The sequence below is a fragment of the Rhinoraja longicauda genome, chromosome 29 (assembly GCF_053455715.1).
Source record: "Rhinoraja longicauda isolate Sanriku21f chromosome 29, sRhiLon1.1, whole genome shotgun sequence".
NCBI lineage: Eukaryota > Metazoa > Chordata > Chondrichthyes > Rajiformes > Arhynchobatidae > Rhinoraja > Rhinoraja longicauda.
The window spans coordinates 2,894,772-2,909,215 of NC_135981.1; the positions used below are offsets into that span (position 1 = coordinate 2,894,772).

At 46.1% G+C, this 14,444-nt stretch overlaps 1 protein-coding gene across 1 annotated transcript; it reads left to right on the top strand.

The window, feature by feature from the left end:
• The first annotated feature begins 843 nt into the window (after window positions 1-843).
• On the top strand, window positions 844-14,175 carry mrpl45 (mitochondrial ribosomal protein L45). Its single transcript, XM_078424383.1, has 8 exons — window positions 844-942; window positions 1,961-2,162; window positions 4,245-4,362; window positions 6,546-6,644; window positions 7,547-7,595; window positions 8,710-8,859; window positions 10,149-10,322; window positions 13,032-14,175. The coding sequence occupies exons 1-8, from the start codon at window positions 865-867 to the stop codon at window positions 13,119-13,121; spliced, it is 960 nt and encodes a 319-aa protein (XP_078280509.1). The 5' UTR covers window positions 844-864; the 3' UTR covers window positions 13,122-14,175.
• Window positions 14,176-14,444: the final 269 nt, after the last annotated feature.

Genomic DNA, 14,444 nt, shown 5'->3' on the forward strand with positions numbered 1-14,444 from the left:
TCAGACTTCAATCATCCAATCCACCAAACAACACCGAACAAGAGTCAATGGCAGAATAAGCTGTTTGGCATTGGCAGAGAAGATTTGGCTGATTTTTCATGGGCGCAACCCACATACTCAGCTCTGCTGCTCATCCCACAAATGCATGTTCCTTACAAATGTGGCACCATTAAAAGGGAAATAAACAGGCTTTCCAACGGTATAAGATTTATTACCAAGAAGCATTGTTACAACAAAGAAATAATCTACCAAACACAAATTTCCTTACTTTTTGTGCTATGTTTATATAGTGTAGGAAAATAACTGCAGATGCTGGTACAAATCGAAGGTATTTAATCACAAAATGCTGGAGCAACTCAGCAGGTCAGGCAGCATCTCAGGAGAGATGGAATGGGTGACGTTTCGGGTCAAAACCCATCTTCAGTCTGAAGAAGGGTCTCGACCCGAAACGTCACCCATTCCTTCTCTCCTGAGATGCTGCCTGACCTGCTGAGTTGCTCCATCATTTTGTGACTGTGTGTGTGTGTGTGTGTGTGTGTGTGTGTGTACTTGTGGGGAAATGTATATAATACACACTGAACCTTTTTTTCTCCCTCGTTAATCGTATTGTTTACAGTGTACTATGTTTACGTATCCTGTTGTGCTGCAGCAAGTAAGAATTTCCTTGTTCTATTTGGGACACATGACAATAAAACACTCTTGACACTTGCAGCTTCCATTACTGCAGTCTCTTGTTTGGTCCTGAGTTCCCAGCTGTAGTACGCGGCCCTGCCTGCGGGGGGAGAGGGTGGCGCTGCGTAGCGGTCCTCCCGGGCCTGGTCCTCCAGCTTCCCGTCAGCCAGCGGGGCGGGGCGAGAAGAGAAGATGGCGGCGCCCATGGGCAGGCTGCTGCTGGCGGCGGTGGAGAAGCCGCTGGGCCGCGGACTGGGCGCCAACCGGCAGGTTGGGCAGCGGCACCGGGAGTTTGGGAAAGGGCGCTGTCGGTCGGGCGAAGGCCCCGGAGGTCGCCATGGAGCCTCGGCTCCGCGTTGCCCGGTGTCCGGGTCCTGGCTCCTGGGTCCCGGCGGCGAAGCTGCCGAACGTCTCAAGTGCTGGAAGACAGACACATAAAGCTGGAGCGACTCAGCGGGGCGGGCAGCATCTCCGGACAGAAGGAACGGGTGACCCTTCTTCAGGCTGAGAGTCAGGGACGAGGGAGTCCAGATATGAAAACGACAGATCAAAGGGGGACGCTGGTCAAGGAAATGTAGAACGGATCATTGTTAGCTGAGGGGAAGGTGACAAGGGGGAGGCATACAATCACTAAAATTAGTGGGGGACAGTGAAAGTAGTCGGAGAACTAGAGTGTATCAAGTCAAGTTTATTTGTCACATACACATACAAGATGTTCAGTGAAATGAAAGGTCCAGCAATAGAGCAATAAAAATAAACAATTTCACACACAATCACAACCAACACAAAACCAAAAAAAAGAAACATCCATCACAGTGAGTCTCCTCCTGTCACCTCCTCACTGTGATGGAAGGCCAGAATGTCTTTTCTCTTCCCCTGCCGTCTTCTCCCGCGGTCAGGCTGTTGAAGTTGCCACGTTACAGGCCGCGTCGGACGGTGAAAGGTCCGCAGAGGGCCGACCCATGCCCCGTGATCCGGGCAAAACAAGGGGTATAGAAAGCAATATTCATAGGGCCGCGTTGTAAGTCAAGTCAAGTGTAAGCTGCCCGAGCTGGCGTGACGACCAGAGATCACCAGCACTGAATGGTGACAGGCTGTTCATCTGCGTGGGGCATCACGGTCGAACCTCTTGCCGAGGATGGTGACAATGGGCTGTTCAACTGTGCTGGGTATCACCGTCTAATCTCTTACAGGAGTAGACTGGGAGGATCTGTAAACTGCCAATGTTTTCCACAGAGTTAAATTAATTTAAGTTTTAACGCAAAGAACAAATTTGTCTACCTGACAGGTGTGCCAGGGTTTGGAAGCACTACTTAGCCCAGTCAGGCTGTGTGCCTCTCCCACGGTCATTACGGTGCGAACAAAGAAGCGGCATTATGTTCCACCGCGTAAACAGGACAGCTCTGCTGACCAGGAGCAGCTGGCTCGCGCTGCTGGCCTGGTGATGCGGCAGCAGTACATTGAGCGGCCCATCAACATCTCGAGTACAGGTAATGGACAATCTGCCACTGGCACCTCAGGCTCGCAATGCACGGGCTTTACAAGAAAACCAAATTGTCTGCTAGAGTTGTAAATAATTTAACTAAAAATCCACAAAAGTTTGTAACGATTGCCCGATTTCTGTTTTATATCTAAGTTTATGATTAGGTATATTATTATCACGTGTACCAAGGCACAGTTTGAAGCTTTGTTTTGCTAAAGATAGAGCGAAGGGAAAGATACAAGGTGCAGAATATAGTTCTCCGCATCGCATGCACCAGTTCCATAGACAAAGTCCAATGTCCTTAATAAGATAGAGGAGATTTTTGACTGTTTCCTAGCTTATGGAAGGACCGTTCAGATGGGAAGATGCTGTTTTTGGGTCTGTTGATGCAAGCTTTCAAGCTTTTATATCTTCTACCCACAGAAATGGGGATAAATAGGTCTTTTAATTCAATCAAATGAGCAAGTAGTTGCCCGGCTATTTAGAACGGAGATGAAGAAAAACTTTTTTATCCAGAGAGTTGTAAATCTGTGGAATTCTCCGCCTCAGAAGGTGTGCCAGGGTTTGGAAGCACTACTTAGCCCAATTCTCTGAGTGCTTTCAAGAGAGTGCTGGATAAAGCTCTTAAGGATAGCGGAGTCAGGGGGTATGGGGAGAAGGCAGGAACGGGGAACTGATGGGGAATGATCAGCCATGATCACATTGAATGATGGTGCTGGCTCAAAGGGCCAAATGGCCTACTCCTGCACCTATTGTCTATTGTCTATTTTCCTCCTTTCTCCTAACCCTTCACATTTTCAACAGCTTTATTGCTGGCAGCAGTATCCCGGAGATAATTGTTTAATTGTTGGACATTCTGCGAAACGTTGGCAATCTAAAGCCTCATCTTTGGCAAGCAGAGCCACAGTAAGATGGAAACACAAGAAACTGCAAATGCTGGAATCTTGCTTAGAACACAAAGTGCTGCAGTGGGTCAGGCAAATCTCTGGAGGACATGAATGGAGAACGTTTTAGGTTAGTTCCCTTCTTCAAATTGAAGAAGGGTCCCGACCCGAAATTTTGCCTATCCATGTTCTCCAGAGATTTGCCTGACCCGCTGAGTTACTGCAGTACTTTGTGTTCTGCAGTCAGTCCCTGCTCAGCGGGTGTAGAGTTAAAATCTTCAGGGGGTCCCTTTCTCCATCTAGTGGCCAGTGTTAAAAGTGCATATGTTCCATTGCTTTTAGAGGTGAAGATCAAACTGCTGCAATGATCTTTGGTCAAATGACAGAACTTCCAGCCACGGGACAATATTGTAGACATAAAGACTGCAAATGCTGAAATCCTGAGTATAGCGCTGGAAGAACTCAATAGGTTAAGCAGCATCTGTGGAAGGAAAGTTGAGTTTAGTTTATTGTCACGTGTACCGAGGAACAGTGAAAAGCTTTTGTTGCGTGCTAACCAGTCAGCAGAAAGACAATACATGATTACAGTCCAGCCATTCACAGTGTACAGATGCATGATAAAGGGAATAGCGTTTAGTGCAAGATAAAGCTGGTAAAGTCCGAATAAAGATAGTCCGAGGGTCTCCAATGAGGTAGATAGTAGTTCAGCACTGCTCTCTGGTTGTGGTAGGATGGTTCAGTTGCCTGATAACAGCTGGGAAGAAACTGTCCCTGAATCTGGAGGTGTGCATTTTTACACGTTTTACCCGATGGGAGAGGGGAGAAGAGGGAGTGACCAGGGTGCGATTCGTCCTTGATTATGCTGCTGGCTGAGGCAGCGTAAGATAGAGATGGAGTCAGTGGAAGGGAGGTTGGTTTGTGTGATGGTCTGGGCTGCATCCACAATTCGCTGCAATTTCTTGCGGTCTTGGATGGAACTGTTCCCAAACAATGCTGTGATGCATCCCAATAAAATGCTTTCTCCGGGTGACCTTTTGGGTTAATACCTTTCTTCAAGGACTCGATCCAAAACGTGGTCTGTCCTTTTCCCTCCACAGATGCTGTCTGGCCTAATGGGTGAGGGGAAATGAAGCTTCACCCGTCCTCCTGTGGGATGGGCTTGTGCCTCCTGTGTTCTGACCTTGCTGTTGCCTCTTTCCCTGCAGCTGGGATATTTGATCCGTATGTTCCACCGGAGGGTGATTCTCGCATGTCTTCTCTGACAAAGGCAGGACTGAAGCAACGCGTGGAGCTGGCCAAGCAGAGGGTCGCGTCGCAGCTCGCGTGAGTTACTCTTTCTCATTTCTCTCGTGTAATGAGTTATTGGATACTTGTGTCTTGAGAGTCTGCTTCCTTTAGAAGGATGAGAGGGGATCTTATCGAAACGTATAAGATTATTAAGGGATTGGACACGTTAGAGGCAGGAAACATGTTCCCAATGTTGGGGGAGTCCAGAACAAGGGGCCACAGTTTAAGAATAAGGGGTAGGCCATTTAGAACGGAGATGAGGAAAAACTTTTTCAGTCAGAGAGTTGTAAATCTGTGGAATTCACTGCCTCGGAAGGCAGTAGAGGCCAATTCTCTGAATGCATTCAAGAGAGAGCTAGATAGAGCTCTTAAGGATAGCGGAGTCAGGGGGTATGGGGAGAAGGCAGGAACGGGGTACTGATTGAGAATGATCAGCCATGATCACATTGAATGGTGGTGCTGGCTTGAAGGTCCGAATGGCCCACTCCTGTACCTATTGTCTATTTACTGCTCTTGTCCCATATTTAGTACGGTTGTCAACTTCCTCACTCCCAAATAAGGGACAAAAGGTAACGTCACCGCCCCGCGCCCCACGTGACCTCACCCAGCCTACTCCTGCACCTATTGTCTATTGTATCTGAGTCCGACTTATTGTAAAGTGTTATCCCTGATCAGTCAGTCTGGGTGACTCAAGGTGGAAGGCTGGGGACCTGACCTTTATATTGCCGGCTATAAACAAAGTGCTGGAGTAACTCTGCTGGTCGGGCAGCATCTGTGGGGGGAATGGAGAGGTGTCATTTCAGGTCTGATCATCTGAAGGGTTCCACCCAAATCATCACCTGTCTATTCCCTCCACAGTTGCTGCCTGACTTGTTGACTTACTTAGTTTATTCTAGAGATACAGCTTAGAAACAGGCCCACTGTGTCCACCCCGATCATTGAACACTCGTTCACACTAGTTCTATGTTATCCCACTTTCTTATCCACTCCCCACACACAAGGGGCAATTTACAGCGACTGGTTAACTTAAACCTACACGTCTTTGGGATGTGGGAGGAAACCAGAGCACCTGGAGGAAACCCATGCAGTCAAATGGAGATCGGTACAGTGGCGCAGCTGTAGAGTTGCTGCCTACTGCGCTTGCAACAGCAGATCCCCACTATGGGTGCTGTCTGCACAGAGTTTGGAGGTTCTCCCCGTGATCACGTGGATTTTCTCCAAGATTTTCGGTTTCCTCCCACATCAAAGACATACAGGTTTGTAGGTTAATTGGCTTGGTTTAAGTGTAAATTGTCCCTGGTGTGTGTAGGATAGTGTTAATGTGCGGGAATCGCTGGTCTGTGCGGACACAGTGGGCTGAAGGGCCTGTTTCCATGCTGGATCTCTAAAACTAAAAAAAACTAAAAAAACAGACATGCAAACTCCACAGAGACAGCACTCGAGGACAGAATCGAACCCGGGACTCTGACGCTGTGAGACAGCGGCTCTACGCGATGTACTCTAGCACTTTGTGTTTTGCTCCTGATTCCAGCATTTGCAGTTCCTTGTGTCTCCAATATCTCCCTCTCCCAGCCTAGTCATATGTACCAACGCTGTGTAATGAAGACTCTCAGTCTGAAGAAGGGTCTTGTCACGAAACGTCGTCAATTTCTTTTCTCCAGAGATGCGGCCTGTCCCGCTGAGTTACTCCAGCGTTTTGTGTCTATCTTCGATGTAAACCAGCATCTGCAATTCCTTCCCACACTGTATTGCTTTGTCATTGGTCTTGTGCCAGGAAGACTGTGATGAAGGGATCTTTATTCAACTGTTAACTAGAAGTAAGTTTAGGAAAACTCACTCCAGGGGGACATGTCCCAGTTTCAGAATTACTCTGTGTTAATTTCACAAACTGAATCTGAAGATACTTAGAGGCAAATAAAATTAGTGCACTAGTGGGGCCATGAAGCTGACGTGGAGATGATCACAAATGGTCTGTTTCATCTGAGCCCTTCTGCCATTAGTCCACACCAACCAGCCATTGCCCCATACACTAGCACTATCCTACACACTAGGGACAATTTACAATTTTATCAAAGTCAATTAACTTACAAACCTGAGCAGCAAACTTTGAGCAGCAACTGATGAAAGTCTTGGAATATCTTCTTTCATTTTTTACATTTTCCTCAGTTCTGGCCAAGAGACTATTCATGAACGGACACTAATGGTCCTTCTTTTAACAGACTGCGGAAGGTGAAAGGACACGACGATGAATTCACCACAAAGGACTTTGCCTCCAAGGCCCAGGAGATTTACATAAGTGCACACGAGTGCCTTGTGAAGTAAGTAACACTTGGGTGAGCAGCTTTTCACAGGAAAATGTCAAATCATGCTCTGGTTTTCTTACGACAGAAGGCCATGAGATTCCACAAGTGGCCGTCTGCTAAACCTCCCCCAGCTTTGTAACCGTAGATCGAGGAACTCCTCCATGTCTGGTACTTTGTGCTTCCCTGCAGCTGACTGTGCCATGTTAGAGCCCGGACATGGAAACATAGACAAATAGGTGCAGGAGTAGGCCATTCGGCCCTTTGAGCCAGCATCGTCATTCAATATGATCATGGCTGATCATCCACAATCAGTACCCCGTTCCTGCTTTTTCCCCACATCCCTTCATTCCTTTAGCCCTAAGAGCTAAATCTTACTCTCTCTTGAAAGAGAGGACATTAAAGTCTTGGCTGGTGGTGCCATTGCTGGATCTGTTCTGGGGGGAGTGATGCGTTGGTGAGGGCCTGCTCTTGTGTGAGGTGCTCAACAAGAGTACTGTACCCTCTTCTCGCTGGACGTGTAAACATGATGCACAGTTTTAAAGAGAAACTGAGATTTTCTTTCCCCCTAGAAGAAAACCTATGTCAGAATAAACAGACAGTGTTGTGTAACTGTTGAGAATGTGTACGGAAAGGCAGTTAAGCTTAGGGGAATCCTGCAGCCCTGTTATGCAACAATGAAATGTGTGTATCGCTGCGGAATGGCATTAAAGGCGTGTGGAAACAGGCCCTTAGGGCCCAACTTGCCCAAGCAGCCAACTTGCCCCTCTTCCGCAAGTCCCATCTGTACAAATTACATGGGGACATCCTGTGTTTTCAGCTTCTGTTATTTTATTCTGTGGTGCATTGTGCTGCAGTTGAAGAAAATTTGTGTATTTGCGTCACATACTAAACTCTTTCATTTGTAATTCCTCCAACAGTTTTGACAAAGTAAAGCTCCACAAATTGGTAACGGAGCGATGTTACCCGGTAAGTCTGGCTTCTCATCCTGTGTCTTTATCTCAAAAGTTGAAAGGAAAACAAGATTGCACTCGGCTTTTTCTCTCTGTTTATGGGGGGGGGGCATGTGAACTTAGTGAACGAAGGACCACGTCTGTCTTTGTTCACTAAGTAGCCCTCTCACCTCCTATCTCTGAAGGTTTCATTAAAATAAAAAACACCAGAGACTTGATAACACAAATCCCGCCTGATGCCACAGCACAATACCGAGGGAGTGCGACACTGGGAGGTGCCGACTTTTGGCTGCAAAGTTAACTAGAGCTCATCCTTCCTGGTGAAAATATCATTTCATAGAACAGTAAAGGAATTAACCTGGTCAGCGTTTCCTTTGGCCAACAATGCTAAAAATGGCCAGTTTATCAAAGCATTATCATACTTTTTCTGGGAACACCAAATTGGTTCCTATTGCGACAATCAGCAGTGACTGTGATTGTATGGTTCAATGTTGCTTTTATTGTCACATTCGTGAACTGCTAACACAGTGAAATTGTCTTTCATACAGTTACTAATTGAAATATTTTTGTTATATTATTGGTGGGTGTTACGTTTACAGACCTTTGATCCTGTTGCAAGTAAGAATATCATTTTGTTCCTTTGTCAATACGTATGACAATTAAACACACTTGACATGACTACACTTCAGAACAAATTAATTGGCTGTAAAATACTTTGGGTTGTCCTGAGGTCATGGAAGGGTCTATAGAAATGTGGGCGGCTCGGTGGCGCAGCAATATAGTTGCTGCCCTACAGCGCCAGAGACCCGGGTTCGATCCTGACTGTGGGTGCTGCCTGTACGGAGTTTGTACGTTCTCCCCGTGACCTGCGTGGGTTTTCCGTGGGAGCTCCAGTTTCCTCCCTCACTCCAAAGATGTTCAGCTTTGTAAGTTAATTGGCCTGGTATAATTGTAAATTGTACCTAGTGTGTGTAGGATAGTGTTAGTACGTGGGGATCACTGGTCAGCACGGTGGGTCGAAGGGCCTGTTTCCGTGCTGTATCTCTAAACATCCTTTAAACACCAACAACAATGCTTTTCCCTCCTGTTTAGGAAGGCAGACTAATGGGTGTCTCTGGTCTTTCCCTCAGGATATGGTGCGTGGCAACAGGTACAAGACAATCCGCTGGAAATTCCTGCAGTCACTGGAAGCGCCCAAGGTTGTACACGTCCGATGTCCCGACATGGTCAGCAAGGGGAACATTTACGGTCAGGTCACGCTGCGCTTCCACACCCAGCAGGTACAGCACCACACCTCCACTCTCAGTATACACCACCCTTACATTCATCCAGTTTAAAATGAATTCATGATGTATAAGGGACTTGGAGGTGGAGGAGAAGGGATGAGGGAGGGAATTCCAGAGTACAGGGCATTGATGATTGAAAACACAACTGCCATTAGTGGAGTAACGAAAGTCAGAAACATATTGGAGTGAGGGAGGGATGAAGAGGTTTAGGTTTGTTGTCACATGTGGAAGATCAGCCATGATCACAATGAATGGCAGTGCTGGCTCGAAGGGCCAAGTGGCCTCCTCCAGCACCTATTTTCTATGTTTCTACATGTACTGAGGTACAGTGAAAGGCTTTGTTTTGTGCGCTGTCCAAACAGATCGGATATACCATATTGAAGTTAGTCCACTTGTTCTCGTAATTTTGGATTTGTCCTTCATGAGGGCTTTATCAATCTGATAATTTTGATAAAGGCCCACAAATAAATAAATAAGTCATCGCACACTAGATTTTAGAGAGACAGTGTGGAAACGGGCCATTCGGCCCACCGAGTACACTAGTTCTATCCTACACACCATCCTGTGTGGTGTGGGAGGAAACTCACTTGGTCACAGAGAGAACGTGCAAACTCCATGTAGACAGCACCCAATGTCAGGATCGAACCCGGATCTCTGGCGCCGTGAGGTAGCAGCTCTACCCGCTGCGCCACTCTGCCGCGTAATGTTTCAGATTGATGACTTTTCATCAGACAGAACGTTATTGACCTACTTGAAAGTGGTGTGAATCCCTAAAAGAATATGAGTCACAGTATAACAATTACACTAGGATTAAAAGCATTTGTATATTAATGCAATTACTTAGCTTATATTACTTAGACATTCTGGCCTTCCATCACAGTGAGGAGGGGACTGGAGGAGACTCACTGTGATGGATGTTTCTTTTTTTGTGTGTGTTGGTTGGGGTCTTGTAATTTGCTTGTTTTATTGCTTTTATTATTGGACCGTGGGTGACTAAATTTCGTCCAAAAAACTTGTTTTTTGGATGACAAATAAAGATATCTTGAATCTTGAATCTTATATATTGTATTTTTATGATTTCACTCAACCTTTGTTTTTTTTATTCAATTGTTACTGTTTTTTCAGGATCTGTTTTCACCCTATATTGATTGTACTGGACAACTTTGTTATTACTAGAATATTAAACGTTAAAGAGAAGCCATAAAAATGAATTTCACTGTACCTTCGTTTCTACACGTGACAACTAAATTACCAACAGCAATAAACCACTGTCTCGCTTCCAGACTTTAGCCATTTATGACCGATTTGGTCGGTTGATGTTGGGCAATGAAGATATTCCAAAAGATGTCCTGGAATACGTGGTGTTTGAGAGGCACTTAGTCAATGTCTATGGCCTTTGGAGAATGCATGGGAAGATTATACCTGCCTGGGCCCCACCCAAAGATCCTATCGTTAAGGTAATTTTGTGGCTTCTTAATTATGCTGTTTTCTCTCCCCATGGCCTTTGTCTCTGTAATGTAAAATTTTAAATTGAACTAGACCAAATGGACCTGTTGTGCCCAACCCTTTCCTGCATTGGTGCAGCACCCTCTCCGCCCCCCCTCCCCTCTCCCCCTCCTCCCTTCCCTCCCCCCCCCCCGTCCCTAGGAGATAGATTTAAACTTTAAAATGTGAATAACTTAAAAATATAACCGATTTCCATGAAACTTGTTCCATTAGCACCAAAGGGACGACGGTGAGTAAGGTGGGCCTAAAATTGTCGCGCTATCGTGTAGCGTTTTGGCTGTCGATCAGGAACAAACAAACAAACAAACAAGAGTTTTAGTATATAGATGTGACTTTAAAAAGGGACTGAATTAAAATTGACTTGAGGGATCTAGCTTAGATTAGAGATACAGCGCGGAAACGGGCCCTTCAGCCCACCGAGTACACGCCAACTAGCGATCCCCGCGCATTAACACAACCCTGCACACACTAGGGACAGTTTACATTTATACCAAGCCAATTAACCTACAAACCTGCACGTCTTTGGGTTGTGGGAGGAAATCAAAGATCTTGGAGAAAACCCCTGCAGGTTACGGGGAGAACGTAGAAACTCCATACAGACAACACCCGTAGTCGGGATTGAACTGTAAGCGCTGTAAGGCAGCAACTCTACCGCTGCGCCACAGTACCGCCCACAGCAGTACAAGTACATAATTCCCTGACAGTGGTGTCGCAGGTAGATAGGGTGAACCAAGCTTTTGGCACTTTGGCTGTTATCAGTGAGGGACTTGAGTACAGAAGTTGTTGCATTTGTACAAGATGTTGGTGGGGCTGCACTTGGATAATTGTGCTCAGTTTTGGTCACCCAGTTCAGAAAGATGTCATTAAGCTGGAAAGAAGGCAGAGAAGATTTACGAGGACGTTGCCAGGACATGAGATCCTGAGCTATAGGGAGAGGTTGGGCAGGGGAATCAAAACCAGTGGCATAGAGATTAATGGAGAGGGGAGAAAGATTTAATTGGAACCTGAGAGGCAGCTTTTTCACACAGAGGGTGGTGAGTATGTGGAAAGAGCTACCAGAGGAAGTAGTTGAAACACGTACAAACAACATTTAAAATACAGAAACACAAGGAACTGCAGATGCTGGAATCTTGAGCAAAACTCAAAGTGCCATCGAAGGCTCCTGACCTGAAACATCGCCAGTCCATTCCCAACACAGATGCTGTCTGACCCACTGAGTTACTCCAAAACTTTGTGTTTTGCTCAACAAATAAAATATATTTGGACAGGCATGTGGATAGGAATTAAAGGATGTTCCTTTAGGAAGGAGATGAGGAGGAGTTTCTTTAGTCAGAGGGTGGTGAATATGGAATTCTTTTCCATAGGAATAGCCAAACATGGGACTAGCTGGGGCATCTTGGTCGGCAGGGGCCAGTTGGGTTGAAAGGCTTGTTTCCGTGCTGTTTGACTCTGTGAGTAAATGACCCTGGTCTTTCAGCCGCACTTTACAGAATGGGCTTTTGATGCCATAAAGAATTGATGAGCACATTATGAGGCGTTTCTGTGTCATGTATAGCAACCTCCCAGAAAAAAAAACTATTTGTAAAATGAGCAATGCCCTAGATTTTGAAAACTGAGCTGTGAATAACCTATTTTCTGATGTATGTTCCAATTGCTCTTTCGTTGTAGGGAGGGAATTACTAATTTAATTTATATAAAAGCTTTGTATTTATTTATTGAGTTACCGAGCAGTCGTGAGGAAGTTTAATCCTTCCAAAGCAAAGTAATAATGGGCAATCAAGAAGCATTGGCACTAATTTCTAAATGGCAACATCTGTGATTGGACAGCAACCATTTTTGGCAATAACATCAACTGAAATACAAATGAAATTTGTAAACGCTGCTTCGTCGGTCTAAAACCAGTCCAATCAGTAGATTGAGCAAAAACAGTGCTGGGGAAACTCAGCATGTAGGCAGCATCTGGAGGAAAGGAACAGGTGATGTTTTAAGTCGGGACCTACTTCAGACTTTGAGTCTGAAGAAAGGTCTTGCCCAAAAGATCATCTGCCCGTTCCCTTCACAGACGCTGCCAAACCCGCCAGCAGATGGACGCAAAAAGCTGGAGTAACTCAGCGGGACAGGCAGCATCTCTGGAGAGGAATGGGTGACGTTTCGAGTCGAGACCGTTCTTCAGTCTGAAGAAGGGTCTCAACCCGAAACGTCACCCATTCCTTTTCTCCCAAGATGCTGCCTGTCCCGCTGAGTTACTCCAGCATTTTGTGTCTATCTTCGGTGAAAAGCCAGCATCTGCAGTTCCTTCCTAAACATAGATCAGCCATGATTGAATGGCGGAGTAGACTTGATGGGCCGAATGGCCTAATTCTATTCCTCTCATTAATGAACTTATCACAGCCGGGGAAAAAAAGGAAAACCTTGCATTTCAGTGGGGCCTTTCATTCCCAACAATATTTTATAATCAATAGTAGGTTTAAATTTATTATAGGTTTACATTTATTATTGTCACATGTACCGAGGTAGAGGGAAAAGCTTTGTTATGCTTGCTATCCAAACAGATCAGATATACTATATATGAATACAATCAAGTCAAACTCAAACATTTGCAAAGTGTATAATGATTTTAATTCTGGAAGTACTAATCTTGTCTTGTGTTTAAACGCCAGACCGTGATGATTCCTGGACCTAAACTACAGCCGTTGGAAGAGTTTGAAGCCAAGACCGTGGAGATTCCCAAAGCGGAACCTGTACAGTAGAGCAAGTGAGGAACCGTGCAGAGATGGACTGAGAGTGTTTGTGCGTCACTGCCTGTACTGAGGCCTGTGCTTCATTAATGCCGAGGGCATGTAGAGCCATCCTTCGTCTCACTCTGTGCATTAACTGGCCAGTGCCAGTCTCTTCAAAACCATTCAACGTGTAAGCAACAAGTACCAATTGTAACCCACCTATGTGTATACTCAAGGTAGACACAAGAAGCTGGAGTAACTCAGTGGGACAGGTAGCATCTCTGGAGAGAAGGAATGGGTGATGTTTTGGGTCGAGACCCTTCTTCAGACTTTATCTCTGGAGGGAATAGACAGGCGAGATTTTGGGTCGGCACCTTTCTTCAATTTGCTAGAAGCTATTAGAAGTCAGAAGAAGGGTCCCGACCCACAATGGACGCTGCCTGGCCCACTGAGTTACACAGCAGTCTGTCCTTTGCTCCCACAAGTAGCTGTCTGTGGAGATTGTGGTGTTCTTCGCAAGTTAGTGAATCTAGTTTGGTTTTCCGTGCAGATGGCGAGCACTTAGAGATGAGCTGGTAGTGTGTAGGTTGGACGAGGAACTGAGGAGATCAATAACTTGGGCGGCACGGTGGCGCAGCGCTAGAGTCGTTGCCTCACAGCTCCAGAGACCCGGGTTCGATCCTTTATGGAGTTTGTACGTTCTCCCCGTGACCCGTGTGGGTTTTCTCCGGGTGCTCTGGTTTCCTCCCGCACTCCAAAGATATACAGGTTTGTAGGTTAATTGGCTTTGGTAAAATTGTAATAGTGTACGGGGTGAGCCGCGTGGATTCGGTGGGCTGAAAGGGCCTGTCTCCACGATGTATCTCTAAAATCTAAATCTAAAAAACCCCTCTAATTGATGGTTTGAGAGGGTTGGCACTTGGCAGGCAGCAGCTGAGAACTGAGGTGAGATGCCAGCTGCGTCGTCCAGTCTGAAAACCAGAGTGAACGGCCCACCTGATGGTCATGTAGTACACTAGTACTGAGTCCAAGGTTTGCAGTTCCCATTCAATAATAAAATGCAAGTCTGGATATGTCTGAAGTGTGCACTTGATTGAAGTATCATTGGCGTTGTGGAGCGGTGGGATCGGGGTTGTGTCGTTGTGATAACCCACTGTCAACTGACGCAATGCACAGTCACAGTGGACAATGTGACAATGCACAGTCACAGTGGACAATGTGACAATGCACAGTCACAGTAGCGCAGCGATCGAGTTGTTGCCAGAGACCCGGCTTCGATCCTGACTGCGGGACGCTGTCAGTGTGGAGTTTGTACCTTCTCCCCGTGACCGCGTGGGTTTTTCCTGGGTGCTC